The 17,402-nt window shown below is 41.5% G+C and overlaps 2 protein-coding genes across 7 annotated transcripts in view; both read right to left on the bottom strand.

The window, feature by feature from the left end:
• Positions 1 to 1,964: 1,964 nt before the first annotated feature.
• On the bottom strand, positions 1,965 to 8,312 carry LOC116400164 (potassium channel subfamily K member 17-like). The gene is made up of 6 exons (XM_031877863.1): positions 8,201 to 8,312; positions 6,115 to 6,384; positions 3,848 to 3,962; positions 2,924 to 3,090; positions 2,667 to 2,835; positions 1,965 to 2,528 (listed from the first exon to the last, which is right to left on the bottom strand). Exons 1-6 carry the CDS (start codon positions 8,228 to 8,230, stop codon positions 2,278 to 2,280), a joined length of 1,002 nt encoding a protein of 333 aa, XP_031733723.1. The 5' UTR covers positions 8,231 to 8,312; the 3' UTR covers positions 1,965 to 2,277.
• A 1,554-nt stretch (positions 8,313 to 9,866) lies between these two features.
• LOC116400163 (kinesin-like protein KIF6) overlaps positions 9,867 to 17,402 on the bottom strand; it is a 45,264-nt gene continuing 37,728 nt past the window's right edge. For 2 of the 6 annotated variants that reach the window (XM_031877856.1, XM_031877857.1), the window contains exon 11: positions 14,328 to 15,667. In XM_031877856.1, the coding sequence (XP_031733716.1) occupies positions 15,340 to 15,667 (328 nt within the window). In that variant the 3' untranslated portion in view covers positions 14,328 to 15,339. Of the gene's footprint in view, positions 9,958 to 10,037; positions 10,505 to 10,598; positions 14,188 to 14,327; positions 15,668 to 17,402 lie in introns of those variants that run through there. The other 4 variants (XM_031877858.1, XR_004213894.1, XM_031877861.1 and 1 more) reach the window with 4 other exon arrangements.

The raw sequence follows: 17,402 nt of genomic DNA, 5'->3' as shown, positions 1-17,402 counted from the left end.
ATATATATGGCACTAAATAGTGCAAGTTAGATATTATTGTAATGTTCCGGACCTTTGCACGAGGAGATTTTCTCAATCTGGACCTTTTGGAATACCTAACCTTTTGGAAGACCTTTTACTTGAATACCCCTGGTATAGAAGAACACCCACAAAGTTTGTTTTCATATGGTAATTGAGCATGGTGAAATGCAAGTACGACACCGACTACATGAGATATGGATTTTCTTACATTGAGAACAAAAACCTCAGTGTGTTTTGTGCAGCGAGGTTCTGGCACAAGAAAGCATGAAGCTGTCAAAACTGAAGCAGCATTTGTTGGATCAATCCGCAGCGGATAAACTGAAAACTATACCTCCGTCAATAAGTAGGTGAATTGAAGACATGTCGGATGACATCAAACAACAGACCACAGCTCAAATTAAGGCAAGTGGTCATTTTGTATTACAAATGGACGAATCTACAGACATAACAAACAGTTTTACTCGTTTACATGAAACATGTGGGACGGAGACTTACAGGAACAATTTCTCTGCACAAGAGAGCTCCCTACTACTACTACTGCAGAGGACATTTTCAGCTCAGGTTCAAACTGCACCATCTTTACATTAAATCATTTTGAGAATTTGGGTCGCGGCTTGTCATTAAGGGGTGATGGTGGGTCCCACAGCGAGACAAGTTGAGAACCACTGTCCTAAAGGATCCACATAGGACATAAATAAGTAAGTAAACATTTAAGAGAATAACAAAATATTACAGAATTTCTCTGGTATTAATATGCTAGTATAATAGTATTTGGTAGTTTTAGATATTACTTGTTTGCATTATAGAATTGTGTTTAGTGTGGTCAACAAATTATGTTTCTATATATTATTTTTATAAAATAAAATGTATAGCATAAATACATTTGCCTCACCTAAAATTATTTGAATTATTTTGCCATTTAGGTTGCATTTAAATAAGCTGATCATAAACCTCTGATTCTCGTATCGTTTACCGTTTGTTTCATAAAGTCACGGTAAACCAGAGAGACTTTTAGCAATAAAACGGGTCATTTAATGCTACTACGAGGAACTTTATTTTTGGGTTGATTTTGGCGGCCCCTGAGGATAAAAGCGATAGTGTTTCCAAGCATCAGAGTCTCCAGTGACTCCCTTCTCTCCAGCAGGCCCAGCAATACGGCCTGGGTCTCCAGCATGGTGTTGTCGGTGTTGGCTCCCATAAGGGACCAACGGAGCAGCGAGGAGAAGCTCTGCTCATGGCTGCAAGAGGAGACACTGCTGCTGGGTGTGGAGCTCTCCTCCTCCCAATCGGAGCTTTCGACTGCAGGTCAAAGGCTGCAGCGAAGTCGGATCTGGGTCCGTCTGTGGTGTGCTGGTCGCTGCCTGAGGCCCCGTCGGAGTCTGAGCTGAAGGAGGTTCTTGTGAACCTGCACGCTGTAAATTGTTCCGTCTGATCAGGGAATCAGACCCGATGATGTGTATAAGAATAACTATGTAGATATAGCCAAACTTCTAGCTGATGGTCTCGTTCACTTATGTAGGTCATATAGAGGCATCAGTATTAGATTGAGACGGGTTCACAACCAGTTAAAAGTTCCTCACAGTGGCTTTAATTACTTCTATTATGCAAAAATAAATCTCACTATTTACATGTATTTACATGTGTCAATTGACTGTGGATTTCATTGTGGACATCAACCATGTTTCAAAATTACCACAATGCATGGGCCATTCTGTTGCAGAGACAGTCAAATCTCAACTGAGTTGGCAAATGACTTGTGGTCAGTGAGGTGATCCTCACACATAGAGGCCAAAGAGCAACGGACAGATTGACTGCAGCTTTCTACTGACCACTAACCAGACAGATACACGGGGCAAAGGAAGTATTGACCCAGTATCCTTCCCTATAGACTTTAATCAGTTATTTTCAACCAAGTAGATCAACAACCACTGGAGTGGAGGGTCACATCTTTTACAGTTACAGTAAGTGCTAACAGAACGAAACAGCATGTTGCATGCCGCCGAACAAACAATCCTGACTCAACAAAAATGAGTCAATATTCTAGTTAAGGAGAAAGGGATCAAAACTGACAAACCATTGCTCGGCCGCACATTGAATCATTGCAGACTCTCAACATTTTACATTCTCATAATGCACACATAGATCCTGCCGGGGCTCAGCCATACCCCGTACTTTACGCCCGCTTCCCATGTCCCGATCTATAGACAGATAATTGTATAACTTCAGCTCGCTGAAATCTTCACCTTGTTTTGCAGTCTACTGAGTTATTGGAGGCTTCTTGATCTCGTCTTCCTCCTCCACCTGTGTGTCTGGGTTGTTGACGTCTGCGCCGCCAGACTCGCCCTCCTGCTTCTGTCCAACCCACCACTGTTTGAAGTGGGTGTTGAGTCGCTCCAGGATGTCGATGGAGTGGTTGATGAGGAGGGACAGCCAGGCCAGGCCGAAGAAGATCCACGAGGCCATGAGGACGCTGTACCACTCTGGGTATATTTTGTCCGGATTGCTGTCTGGAAAGGAAAGACTCCGTTAATACAAAGCTGAGTACAGCGCGTTACCAAATACCTTTTTTTTTTAATGCAGCTCAGAGGAAAGTGAATGGTCTTGGCACTCGGGATCACAATGTGCCTGTGATCCGTTGGCCGTACCTGCCACGAAGTCTCCAAAGCCAATGGTGCTGAGGGTGATGAAGCAGTAGTAGATGGCCTGGGAGAAGGTCCAGCCCTCATGCAGTTGGAACACAATCATGGGCACGACAAAGAAGAGCACTGCCCCGGACAGGTAAGACACCAGGTGGACGAAAAAGCGTGTACACCTCTGTCGAGAGAAGTGTTCCAAAAAGTAACTCCCAGAGCAGTCTGAAACGGACTTAACCAATAGATTAGATGATTAAAGACCTCCTCACCTTCCGCCCGGTCTTCCCCTCGAGGAAGTCAGAGATGTTCCTCTCTATGGCAAGCATGTACTTGCCCACCCTGTTGAGCACCACCAAGTTGAGCGGGATGCCAATAAGTGCAAAGAACACGCAGAAGATCTGGCCAGCGGTGGAGCTGGGACTTATGTTCCCATAACCTGCAAAAAACTGAAAGCTGTTAGTGTGTTATCTCGTTGTGGTGGAGGGAGAAGAACCGTGAGAGCCTTTCTTTTTATTGGTCAGTAAGAGGTTTAAACACTCAACTCTTTTTACCTACAGCCAGAAGGGCTCAGGCGGGAGCCTCTCAGGGGGCTCTTGGGCCAAGGCAGTATCTCATCTTCACCGAGCTTCACCGACCAATTTATTGTTTTTGTTGATGATATTCAAAAGTATTATTATATCCAATGTGCTTATTGTTTATGGTTCACTTAGTCCTCATTCAGGGTTCATGATTCATCATAATAGATCCTGCCCCCTAACAAGAGTCCTATGGAGCCAAATCCATGTCAATAGTTTTGATCATTTGAAAAAGAATTTGAACCTGAAAGTTCAAGTTGTGGTCTTGAACATTGAAAAATACAGCAATGTATTCAAAATAAATATAAATTTATTATGTATTAAAAATAATTAAAATAAATAAAACAGCTCGTTTATGAAACAGTAATTTTCCAAATTATTATTATTATTCCAATGGCTTATTTAGAAATTGCGGTCTAAAATGGGTCAATGGGTTGAACATTTAAACACAAGTGTAAAATCCACTTTCAGTTATTCTAACATCAAATGAAAACTGGTCGTTGACCAAGTGAAAAGCCTGACATTATCAAATCACAGGTGTTTTTGCTGCATGAACAATTCGACTGTTTTTGGGGCCTGATTAAAAGATCTCTTGGGTTTCATCCTGCGACGACTAACCTATAGTTGTGACCACGGTGGCAGCGAACACAGCCGAGCTGGTGAATTTCCAGAAGCCGTCCGACGTGTAGTTGCCTTTCAAACTTAGGCCCGCTTTGGACGCCTCTTGAACAACCTGAAACAGACAGAAAATTACAAACTCAAATGGTCAAACTCAATGGAAACAATGGCGTATTTCATGAACTTTATGACTCACAGTTATGCAACTCGTGTACGTATTGATCCAAAACCTTTAGGGTCTTTTAGGTCAATATAGTACAGCTGTCTGCATGAGAAGACCCCTCTCAGCACTGTGTCAGGGACAGCAGATATGTTGACACAGTCTGTTATGTAACAGTCTTGAGTTCATCACCAGTGTGGGAAATATTTCCAAAAGAAATATATAACAGTCTGAGACCTGTGTACTCACTGGCGATATATTTGTTTTATTTTGGTTGTGTTAATGCATATGGTATACATTTGTGTAAGTATAATTTTCTACTTTGAATTTGGGAAGTTCAACCTAAGCTTCCAATAATAAGTCTATAATAAGCTGGGTAGCCAAAATACAGAGTTATACGTACTCTGAGATATGCTCAGACCCTTGAGGACCAAAATGTCCTGTCTTCTAAAATGTAGTTTTTATAATTTTCCAGAAGGTTGAGTCATTTTCTAAAACCCTATTTCCCTGGTGTCCAAAATCAATGTTGTTGCTATTCATTGACATATCCCAGACTGTAAAAAAATTAAAATGAAATGTCCCACTAGTATTATTTTGTTTTGTTTAGTCTTTTAGTGGCATTATGTAAACAAAGTCATTTAAAGGGTTAAAATTCTGAAAATGAATTAATATCTGGTATGATCAGGACTGAGTGCAAAATTCAAACTAACTGACATTTCTGTCCTTTTAAGGGTTAAGTTCATTAACTTTGATGCAACACTTCCTAATCCCAAACAGATCTATCTCTGTAAGGATTGTCTTATTTCACTAAACAGACTTTAATGGATTTAAAGTGCCTCTTCATGCCTTAATGTACAATGAGGATGCACTCATATGAATCTACAATGCAAATCTAATGGCTTTCTCTCATCCACTGGCAGAATTATCAACAATCTGTTGTTTTACTTCCTCTACGAACAGCGTGTGAACATGTTTTTTTTTTTTTTTTCAGAAACATATATCAAGGTCTAAAGGCAATCTCATCAGTTTCCAAGGAAAAGATTGCATAACCTTGCTGATGTGTAAATCAAGTCAGCGGCGCTGGGAGGCTGGAGAAGCTAGTATTTGCAATCAGGAAGTTGCCTCTTTGCTCATAATGGACCTCTAAGTGACTGCAAATGGCCCTTCATTGCTTGGAACTGATTTTACTGGCAGATTAGTTTGTTGCTCTTGTACACTGTACTGCTGAATTGTCCCACTACTGTTGTCATCATACCTGAATGCAGGGGCGTTTCTAGGATTGAAAGACAGGGGGGGCTTAGCTCCAAGGGGAGTGGCATGTTTGCGTGCATAGCGAGCGGCAATTTTTTTGGGGCCCATTTGGGGCCATGGATATCCATTGTTTCAGACAGTTTATAGAGTGTGATTTTGCTCTGTAATTTTGCTTGCATTCGGTATATGATAACACAAGAGACAGAATTTCAGGGTCATAGTGAAATCTGACAACACAAATATGAACTTTTCTCAAATAAAGAGAGAAATAATTTTCCTGCTTGTAAAGGAAAGATGGATAAACTAGCTTTCATATCCGCGTCACTCCCAAATCCTAATTCTTAAAGGGACCGCACACAATGGATGGAGAATGGACCTGACAGTGTCAACTTTATGTCGTTAAGTATGATGATAGGCTGTTGGATTGTAATTTGAACAGGGAGGAGACATACAAACCAGAACGCACACACATATGTAGCATGTTAGAGTTATAAATAACTTGTCCATATGAGAAACAATAGTTTAATTTAATGGCATCACCAAATTTTTTTTTTTTTTTTATTAAAGCCAAATTATTTGGGGGGGTTGAAGAACATTTTAGGGGGGCTTCAGCTAATCTAATGATTTATTAGAAGGGAAAGTAAAAAACATAGAAAACATGTGATCGGTCAATATGAGTTTTACATGTATTTTAGATCAGTAAAAGTGATTGTTTTGGCAGCAAAACGTATCAACTGCCTGATGCAAAGAGTAATGAAAAACATTTAAAACTACATTCTTCATGTCTCGTCCTCACCCTGGGAGAAAAGGGTGAGGATTCATTAACCTGCCATCGTTTTGACGTCCCGTGCCTCACCTGAGCCACCGCCTCCAGGCCTTCTTGGTTCAGACAGCTGTACCTCGTGAGCAGCGTCTTTTTGTTCAGCAGCAGGAGACCGATGTCCTTTTGACCGAGATCCCCCTCCAGCTTCCAGAAAACCACCCCGCCGATCAGCACGTAGGTCACGTAGACCACCCCGAGCATGAGGATGGAGGGCACCCACGCCAAATTGAACATTTCCTTTATCCTCATCTCGGAAGCCCTGGTAGAACTCGTGGGATCCAGGCAAGCTCGGTGTCTCGACCTCTGCAGCCGGGAACAGTGAGGAGTGAGAGTGTACCTACTTGGCTTCCCGTCTTTCCGTGCATTGCAGGCAAATGAACCTCCACCCGCGCTACTGTCTCAACCACTCCAATGGCCTGTCATGCAAATCTAGCGGGGCGAAATGAGAAGAGGGAGAGACACCTGCACAATGTCGGGCTATAGGTGACGACTAATATGGGTATGGTCAAATTTTCTTGACAAAATGAGCTATAGTCTATGAGGTCATGGAGTCATGGCAGGGGTCCATTCAAGACCGGTCGCAGTAGTTGGCTTGTTGAGACGTTGCACAAGCTGAGCAAAAAAATAACTACTGCACGTTATATATGATGCTATATTGCAGTTGCGTTACATTCTTCAGGATGACAGTCGTCTTACTGACCGGTCTTAAGACAGAAAGGGACAGTTGTCGCTCTGCTAACAGAGTTTTGAGTGAACATAATGACAAAGCATGACGGGCAAAAGGCCTCCTCCCAGCTTCCAGCTGCCTTTCTGGGATCAGTCCTGTGTGCTCTCAGGTCACCCTGACACCAACATCTTGATTAATGTGTTTGTTTTAGATAGCCCTCCGTGCTCAATTCACCAGAGTTTACCATCAGTACACAAACGCAGATGTGGACTCACGTGATCACACACAAAACACACATATAGCCTACACATGGGTGCTCTGTAATTCTAATTGCTGTTGGGTAGCATACAATAAAAACAAGAGTACAAAAAAAACACAGATTCCTAGCTCAGCAGAAATTCACAAGTCGAAGATGGAAAAACATGATTTCTACCTGAGACAAAACACGTTTTCATATTATGAATTTATAATGAACCTGTATTTATCAAACAAAAAAAGGAAAATCTTATTATTAATCCCTGTTTATGTATTAGATGTATTTTAAGCTGTTATTTTGTTAGAATTATACAATATTATAATATATAGTATATATGTATATATTGTATATGTTATTTTCTAATATAAAAAATGAAAAGCACATTTTTGCAGAATTACATCCTAGTAAAAATCGGAGGATGTTTTACAGAATGAACAATTAGGCAGACATAGGTTAAATCCTTGTTTCTAATTGGTTAACCCTACTCTTGATCACATGATCACTTGTGAGTTGTTCTCAAAGGTTACTCCCAGGTGCAGAGATAGACTCAGGGCTCAATACAAACCTAGTAGGGTGGTCCCTTAAGCAGCCATATGCACTATTTTTCAGGCCATTTAATAATATAATGCTTTTAAATCATTTGGGGAAAACACAATAATCATCAAAGAAAAAAACAAACATCCTAGAGCCTCCATCCTATTTTGTATATAATTGTTCTTCAACTGTAATAAATTAAGAAATAAAGAAAATAAGAATAAAGACAATGAAAAGATTGAGAATAATAAGATAAAAATTAATAAAGTATTACTAATCTTGAAGCTTGAAATCTTGAAATTTTTGTTGTATGTAGAGTGAATCCATACCATACTAGTCTGGGCTACTCTAATTGCAAAGCAAGGATCCCCAACAATGCCATGTAGTCTTCAATACTCTGAATTAAATATTAGGCCAACAGAAGAACATTTACAACTTTATATTTGATTTCTTTAGGGAAAATCATGGCAGTGGTAGCAGTAGCAGTAGCAGGAGCAGTAGTAGCAGTAGTAGTAGTAGTAGTAGTAGTAGCAGTAGTAGTAGCAGCATGACAATGTTAGGGCGGACACAGATAGCAATAGCAAATATCTTACAAAAGCAGTTTCTGCTAATAACTGCGACATCTGCTTGCTCACTGTACCGTAGTATGTACAGAATCTTACATGAAGAATATAGACAAGTAGATTTCCCATCTACAGTCCACCATCAGATCTTTGACGCGTCTTCTAGTTTACTGGATGACACGTCCTCCTCCTCCTCCTCCTCCTCTTGTTTCTTGAAGCCTGGATGAGTCAGGCCAATCACATGCTCCATTATTCTGGCTCCCATGTTGAGGATAAGAGCAAGCCAAGCCAAGGCAAATATAATCCATATGCCTGCAAGGCTCCGGTACAGAGAGATGTACTCCTTGCCCGGGTCGGTCCCTACAGGAATTAACATTGTTAGAACATGTTCGATCATCCCAGATAAAGACAGCAGGTCAGAGTGTCGATTTTCTTCCTTTATACATTGAAATTACAACACAGTTAATGTCTCAAAGCATTAAAGGGCATCAACGTGATCTTTCCACCACATTAGTGTTTGTTTGCTCTCTCTACTCACCCACTACATAATCTCCAAAACCAATGGTGCTGAGGGTAATGAAGGAGAAATAGAAGCCCTCGCCGAACGTCCAGCCTTCCACAAAACTGAATAGCAGAGGAGGAATGACCAAAAACAGCAGGCTGCCTGCAATCAAGAACAAGCTCACGGCCAGGGCCTCAACCGTTTGCTAGGAAAGAAACAGGTGAGATCCAGAGGCATCAGTCAGGCATGAAAAGAGGACTTTTCTGGGCATATTGTATAGGTTTGATCGCCGCAGTGATGGCTAGCAAATGCAAAGCAAAAACTAGATAGGATGGGCTCACACCAGCCGCAACGCCAAATCTGACTAGGGGGGTAAAGTGGGAAAGGGGCAATCACTTCGAGCTTCCTGCCCCCCTGTTTTCAGAGCCCTTGCTCGGACCACACCCATCTTGAAACTCAACCTTTATCATGATCTCAACTACACAAGTGAGAAATATAAACGCCTGGAAAAGTATTCAAAACCAGCTCTGTAGTTAACCCGTTCTCACTCCTTGGTCAGTGTCCCTCAGCGTCTGATATCGACGCACGGATGCACCCTTTATCGTCTGTATGAGACGCACAGGGCTTTCAGCTAATGTAAACCCATCCATGACATCATTTGACGGTCAGAGCAACCGACATAAAATAAAGACTGCTAAAGTCCGCTAAGGGTAGGTGGGAGGGGTGGTGCACCAAGGAGGCCGCTGTTTGTGTCCCGTGTGAAACTCAAATTTAACTTATTTATACGTGGGACGTTAGTGAGTCAAGTTAACGTCATCCACGATCCTTTTCTAACCCTAACTGAGTGGGTTTGTTGCCTAAAACTTACTTCCTGTGAAGACGGAAGTTTATTTTTAAAATACATTATGCATATAATGAGTGGAAACTGACATGCCGTCCCTGGGTCCAAAACTGACGCTGGAGGGGAACCTAGAGCGTTGATGCCGAGAGACACTGACCAAGCGTCGGGATCTGTCGAGTTGGGAGTAAGAATGTTGCTGTGATATGTTCCCGCTACAGTAGGTGTCTCCAGGACCGCAGACGTAAAAGGCAAAAACAATACCAATATAGCTGGTAATGACTACAAAGATGTCTAGAAACCATATCCCAGATGTTTTAGTAGCGGCTAGTGGCTAATGCGTCCGTACCTTGTGCGGAACAACTGAGACCATTCCCCTCTCCAGTCGACCTAGGTGGATGGTGAGACACTTGCCCAGCTGTTTAAGGAAGGCCAGGTTCAGTGGGATTCCACACAGGGCGTAAAACACACAAAACACTTGCCCGGATACAGTGCTGGGGGAGAGGTTGCCGTAGCCTGCAGACAAGGCAACGGTTTGTCATTACTTTTTCATCAAATCGGACCGTTAAAATGCTGAATAATGTAAAGATGCTTACCTATAGTGGTGACCACTGTGCCTGCAAAAAAGAAGGAGCTACTGAAATCCCAGTTGCTGGGGTTTGTTGAGTTGCCTGAGGGATTCACTCCTTTTTCCCAGGCATCTAAAATTACCTGCGAACAAAGAAGTGTATAAGATCACACTTACCTCGTGTTGACGATATACTCTATTAATCCCTTCCGTAAATATCTTGGATCATGACCCACTTATTGATTTATCAGGTCAGGTTACTGTAACACCATTTATTGCTATGCACCTAATTATAAAATTGATCTCTCAATTTCTGTGACAAGAACTCCCCATTGCAGTTATGTAACATGAATTCCTTGAAGAACTGCAAAGAAAGTCAACCTGAACAAACTTCTCCAAGGCCGGTCCGTCCAGGCAGGTGTAATTAGCCAAGAAGTTCAACTTCTCCACTTGGAAGTAGTTCCGGTTGTTGCTCTCAGCCTCCCGCTCCAGTATCTGGAAGATGATGGCCCCAACCAGCAGGTATGTAAAGTGGGCCACAATCAAAGATACTGTCCAGTTCACTCTGACCCGCACCAACTGGAACCTCGCCATCAACCTCCTCGAGCACCGGAATGGACCCAAACGATGCGCGAGCTCAGAGAAGAGGTCAATCACTTCAGAAAGGACTAACAATCAAAGACTTGATGAAATACACAGATCTCATGGGTAGCTCCCTAAAGATTGCTTCCACTACTGCAGAGTGTGGCATTCTTCTCCAAAAGAGTGAGTAGGAAAGAGTCAAAAATGGAAACAAAAATGTATTCAAATTGCTTTTACAGACAGATTTAAATCACAGCAACAGTGAGAAAAAGTTGATGTTTGGCATCTTGGGGTGACGGCTCTAACTGGATAATCCTCTAAAGGTAAAAGATCTCGACTCAATGCTCTTACTCTGATTGGTCTGAGTATCATAGATGTCTGGGCTTTGATTTATGGGTTGCTCGGGTAACGATCACACCCCTCTTCACCATTAGCACGACATCTGGACTCACACACATACACTTTCAACCGTTTCCACTAATAAAGAAGCGGTGGCAGCATCTTGTCAGCGGAACGAAAGTTAATATTTTACCCGACTGTTGTCTGAGCACCCACAGCGCTGATACCAGAGCCTTTCAATACAATACAACATTGCAGGGGAGTCATTTTATCGGAGGACTATTTCAACCAAACTACTGGATTCCTGAAATTACTTTGCAGAAATTGCTTTTGAATTGTGGACTGTGGAGAGGTGAGAGGAGCACTACTTGACTGTGGGCCATAAACCAAAGAGTTGAAAGATGTGTCACAAGAGAACTTAACGGGGTTTTATGGCTGCAGTGTTTAGAAAGCTGGCATGTTAAAATAGCCTGAGAAGATGTAAGAAAATAATCGACTTCAGAGAAGAGGCCAATAATGACAGCTATAATTATCATAACAACTTCCAGTCCTGCTGTTGGTGTCCCAAAGTCACTGCTTGTCTTCCTGAAAATAACTTTCCAAAGATGCTACTTACATATCATGACATTATGTAGCCTAATATGTTGTCCCAATGCTACAACAGTTATTAAACACACCCTCTGGAGGCTGTATATTCATTGGTCAACACACTGAGTATGTTTTCTTCATAGGAACATAACTTTGATTTTAATAAAAATCTTTTTCGTGGAGACGGACCTTCAGTTAGCTTCAGTAGCAACTCAAAATCAGCCAGTGCAAGACCAAGTGTCAGAGGTCTGATCCTGGACCGCCCCGGCTCCCAGCGGGATCAGCAAACTTTCTGCTGCCGCCCTTACACAGATGAGACCCACCAGCCCGCTGTGACCCCTGATGCTGGGGTTTTAATGCTGGCTGAATTCGAGTTGCTACAAAAGCTAAATGAAGGTCAGTCTCCACAAAAGATGACAGACACAGTAGCTTAGAAAATAGCAATACGGCCACTGAATTTGATGAATTTACCGACGTAGAATAATTAGCAGGCCAGCGCACTCTCAGGTTCCTCAGCCTCACCCCCTACCGCAGCTTTGTAGACAGACCTAGCAACTCAAAATCAGCTAGCACAAATCCCAGCGCCGGGATCACAGCCGGTTTGGTGGCAGTGTAAATGCATTTTTTGAGAGAAAGTTAAAGGCATACATATGTATGTATATGAAAAAGCTTAAATAAAATGTACACACATGCAAATGCACTATATTTCCTACATGTTTCTGCTGTATAAATAAATTCTAGAACTGTTCTATAATAATATTTAGAGCAAGAATGAATATATATGTTTTTTTGGGGTTCCTGGCAGCTTCATACTTCAGACTTATAGCTGCATTTGTGCTGAGAAACAGAAGCCATGCATGTGGTGTTTAAAATATGCAAAACAAAGATGGAAAAAGAAATGGAATGCATAGAAAGTCTGCAGAAATTAGCCAAAATCAACCAGAGGGTTAAAAACAAATTTTACACTTGAAATGGAACAGCAGCCTCTGGGCTGGTGGAATTGGTGTAAAACCAAAACGCATTAATTAGCTACCCCTGCCTCTGAGGTGGAAATATTTCTTTAGAAAGTCACTGAAATCTGTGGCTCAGAGGTAAAGCGAATGGGTGAATGTTAACATGTAGTGTACAGCACTTTAAGTGGTCAGATATATAAAGTCCAAATCCATTACTGAAAGAAATAACAGATGACTTAATTAAAGAGGGCTCCTTCTCCCAGGCAACTGGATGCAAATTGTGCAGCTGCTTGTCATCTGCCAAACAAATCAAGGCAAAGCTATGCAAACAGGTTGCCTCCAATCTTCACAGGTTGTTTTCTGTCCAGGGAAGGTGTGTCTGAACCGGGATGGGCCGATTTTGATTACCGCCGACGTTTACGGATACAGTGAATGTCAGGAGCTCCGGGGCGGTCGGATAGTTTGACTGCTATTTATCTGCACTGAACTATTCAATGAAATGTTGCCATAATTGAATATAAGCATCCATTCAGCTCAATACATAATAATCAATACTCCATGCTACGAAATGTTCTTAACCTTATTTGAATTTGAAATACTGCATCTTAAGGAAGCCCTGTACAGATGCATTTCTAGGGTGTTTCCCTGCCTTCTGCCCAGTGCATGCTGGGATAGGCTCCACCTCCCCACGTCCCTCAATAGAAGTGAGCACAGACGGATGTATTTTAAGGAACAGATTACCCATTAAATAACAGCTACACAAGAATTGATTTTGCTCATATAATTTGCTTTCATCATCTCATGTACTATGTGATACAGGCTTGTGTTTTAAGGAGAACTCTTCAATACTGCATTTGTAATGTATCTAAGGGGGGATTTCTATATACCAGCGTAATGTGGAATCAATTTTAGTATTTGAACTAATGACTAATGAAACTAAACATCTATACCCTTCATGGCTGTAGTTTGTGAAGAATATTTTAAGGGAGTCCATTCTGCTATTTCATCGATCAGAACGTTCACAAAACTGAACAGGACAGGCAGAAAGGTAGTGGGGGAGCAAACAGCTGACATCATGTGTTTGTCAGTGCCAACTTCACATGCTGAATAATCTCATAAACAATGGAGGCTAGTAAAAGTATACTCTACTGTGTTGTAGCTTTATTTTTTAATTTTTTCATCTTTTCTGCAGATTTATATTTATCCGTAAACATTTGACATACCTCTGTTTACAACATTTTACACAAAATGTGTTACATGTGGAATAAAATGAAAGCAGACAGAAATGAAAAATGCATTTGTCATTGTGCATGTGGAAACTTCCTGTGACGATTTTCTTCTTTAAACAAATATTGGAGCCAACTGGCTTCCAGTTGCCCGCTCCTTCGTCTGATATCTTGAGACAACATTTGTTCAGATCAAATGGCCGGCGCAGGCTGTGATTTATTCTGCTGCACATTATGCCAAAGGCATACTCTCCGGTGTGTGTATGCAAATAAAGTCAGACAGGATGTGAGGCTTGTGATGAGATCTCTTATTTTAGGTGAAAGCTAGTATGTTTTGGATCCAGATGAGATGATTTGTTCACACATCTTGATTCAAAGTCCATCTTTTCTCGATAGTGTTTTATACACGTTTTTAGGACAGATGTGGAGGTGGTACGAGCAGTCAGATGACGATAAATTCATGTCAGAACTTGTTATTACTGATGTTGACCTGAAATACATAAATAAAAAATAAAAAACACAAGACAGATTAGACATTCAGTTGACATCAGGCGGCCACCTCCTGTTCTGAAAAGTGAAGCCAACGCAGAAGTGCCTTAAACTCAAATTCTCTCTACTGACCATCAGGGGGCGACTCCTCTGGTTGTATAGAAGTCTATGAGAAAATGACTCTACTTCTCTCTTGATTTATTCCCTCAGTAAACTTTGTAAGTTTATGGGCTCAATCGTTAGTGTCAAGTCTTCTCCACTGTGGTTGCAAAAAACAAAGATGGCGACGGCCAAAAACCACAAGTTGCGAAAATTTGAAAAACACACTTGCAAGACTTGTCTCTTGCCGACCTAATATAACTCTCGCCAGAGTTTTACAACCTGTGGATAATCCTCTAGACACAACCCTTCAAAACCGTCACAGCGACACTTCTTACATACAGTCTATGGTTGTAAGATGTACTAGAGAAATAAGCAAGAAAATGACCCAAAAGCAATATGACAAGACAATGTGCTTTGGCTTGGTCTTACAAACTCAAACATTTTTGTATTGTGTTTGTTTTTAATGTCTTTATTTTCAGAGTAACAATCCCTGAATGAAACACCCTTAAACTATGACTTACAACTACAGGAACAGCCAATCTCAACTTGTGCTGTTTGTTTTATTAAAGCCAAGTTCCCTACACATCCCAGCATGCTCTAGTGCCTTTTAAAGCTGTTTTGATAGGAGGGATAGCGCCACACAGGGGTTACCAAACAGCCAAAGAGAGGGGCTTTCCTGTCAAAGCACAGTCGCTGTCCAGCTTAGTAGTGCCAGGTTAAAGAGGCGTGAAATGAGTAGTCCTTGCCGACGTGGGGTAAGAAAAGAAAGGAAGAAAGAAAAGAAAGAAAGAAAGCCTTCAGAGGACTGTTTCTCTGTCTGGCCATCGCTCAGTCTGTTCACATGACCTCAGCCGTTCTGAATATCTAGTGGCAAACCACAAGACTGCCAAGTCCACTTTCCTGTGTGCCAAAGTAAGCAGCTACACGAGGGTCAAAGGAGAGAAGAACCACGTCAGAGCTAAAGAAGAGTCGTCGTAGAGCTAGAAAGGGTGAGGCTGCTTAGTGGGTGAGGGAGTTTTGTGAGACCCGTTTGTGTCAAAATATGGGGTCTTCACCAAAAAAGGAATTCCCTACAGTCCAGCGCAGTATGGAACATATAGAATGTGATGTGTATTAATAAAAAAACAACTTTCAAAAGCTCAAAAGTGTTGTGAGGTATCACACCACCAGAGGGCAGCGTTGAATGCAGAATGCATATTGTTTGAAAGCTTTGTGAGTAGATTACATCTTGTATTTGTGTGTGCGCGTGTGCGTGCGTATTACCTGTTCTGTTCAGGAGGTTTTGCCTGGCTTTGACAAAGGCCAGGATGTCAGCATCAGTCTGCTGGTCTCCAGTCAGGGGAATAGAGGAGGATGAGAGCTTGGTGGTGGAGAGGGCCCTGAAAATGTACATGCGTGTAATGTAGTATGATAACATCAGCAGAAGTTCTTCAGTTTTGTATCACAAATCAAGGCTTAGTATTCTCTAACTTGTAGCAAATCCTTTGTTTTGTAGTAAAATGTTTGTTAACTGTTCTTGTGTGAAACGCTTTAACCCTTGTGCCTCACTGGGAGCGTTTTCAAGTGTTTTCATTTAGAAAGTTTTGATCATGTTGGCTGTTAAAAATGCCTTAATGCCAAAATACAGACACTCTCGACTTTCTGAACCCACAGCCATTACAGTATAATATCATGCATTCTATTACATGAGGCGTTCAATCCAGAGCCCTGTCTTCAGAAATTTAGTTTGTACTAGTTTCCAGCAGGTAGAGCCATTTTCTCACGTTTACACTGGGGGCATTGCTGTAGATACAACGGTAAATAGACTGTACTTGTACAGCACTTTTCTAGTCTTTCCGAACACTCAAAGTGCTTATTTGTCATCATTCACCCATTCACACACTAATGACAGGGGCTAGGTACCACCTGCCTATTAAACTATCTCATTCATACACCGTAGGCACAGCTACGGGAGCAATTTTGGGGTCTTGCTCAAGGACACATCGACATGGAGCCGGGGATCGAATCGCCGATCCTCTGATTGAAGGACGACCCTGCTCTCCACTTAGCCACAGTCGCATCAGAATCAGTGTTGCTGCTAAAAACTTGATATATCCCAGACTGTGAAAAAAAAGCATTTAGTGTACAGAAAATAATCACATTTTGGTGCACAATACCAACAGTGGTATTGTGCAAACAAACTGGTATTTAAAACATTCCCTTATGAATTGAAATGAATATTTTGGTAGTTATGATCAAGACTGATGTTGGTTAAGAGATGAAACTCAACAATATTGATATATAATCCTATGGCGGTTTATTGACCTCTAAGGACTTCAGATCAACCTTTTTAAAGAGAGGCACAAGAAAGAACAACCTTAACAGGTAACAGCTCCTCATATCATGGAGCACTGTAAAAACAACAACAACAACAACAATAGTATCTCTGCTCTACAAGTGGTTGTTGGAGTGACGGACAAAGTGAGAGTGTTTTACTGTGGTTGTTCCAGCAGCAGCGCTCAAGCGAGACCCCTGGTCTTCGATTGGTTAGTAGAATTTGGAGACATTACTTCACAAATAAATAAAAAGTTCAGAGAAAACACACCGCGCGGCTATAAAACCTCCAGGTCCAGGCTGTATGTATAGACTTAAGAGCTAATTCAAACATGTGGGATATGCTAGTGCATTGACTCTGCATACACTATGTAAATAGTGGTCTCTCTTCGTTTCTCAGTATCACCACATACATGTGCTCATCTTAACCACAAGAGGGAGCAACAGTGCAACGTAGCTGTCACTGTAACATTGTATGCACACTGGGTTTATTCAGGTTCAAGTTAAATTTTGGACCTCTAGGACCTTTTCAAAATCAAATAGTAGACCTGTTTTAGTAGGGACAATATGGCCTAGGTGATTTTTCATTATTATATCACATTTACTTATACGTATATAACAGTAATTTCAGATAATATAATTAATAGTATTAATGCAAGTTGGACCCGTATACTTGGAAGAAAATGGATCGATGAACTCATTTAAGATCAGTTAATCGACAACGAGCTTCCTTGCTACTGTAGTGACAGTAGCGACAATTTCACTTTTAGTTTAGAGGTTTGTAACGTCTCCTCACAGCCC

Source organism: Anarrhichthys ocellatus, unplaced genomic scaffold (assembly GCF_004355925.1).
Source record: "Anarrhichthys ocellatus isolate YVR2014 unplaced genomic scaffold, GSC_Weel_1.0 scaffold152, whole genome shotgun sequence".
Lineage (NCBI taxonomy): Eukaryota > Metazoa > Chordata > Actinopteri > Perciformes > Anarhichadidae > Anarrhichthys > Anarrhichthys ocellatus.
The sequence above is the reverse complement of the archived record's forward strand: the minus strand, read 5'-3'. Positions and strand labels throughout refer to the sequence as shown.

What these genes read in the sequence shown, in the direction of transcription:
- LOC116400164 (XM_031877863.1), bottom strand. Translation starts at nt 8,230, where the DNA reads ATGGGAAATCTACTTGTCTATATTCTTCAT. An exon ending in CACCGTGGTCACAACTATAG is followed by an intron (nt 3,091 to 3,847) that starts GTTAGTCGTCGC and finishes AGTTTTTTGCAG; the next exon opens with GTTATGGGAACATAAGTCCC. An exon ending in CTTTGGAGACTTCGTGGCAG is followed by an intron (nt 2,529 to 2,666) that starts GTACGGCCAACG and finishes TTTCCTTTCCAG; the next exon opens with ACAGCAATCCGGACAAAATA.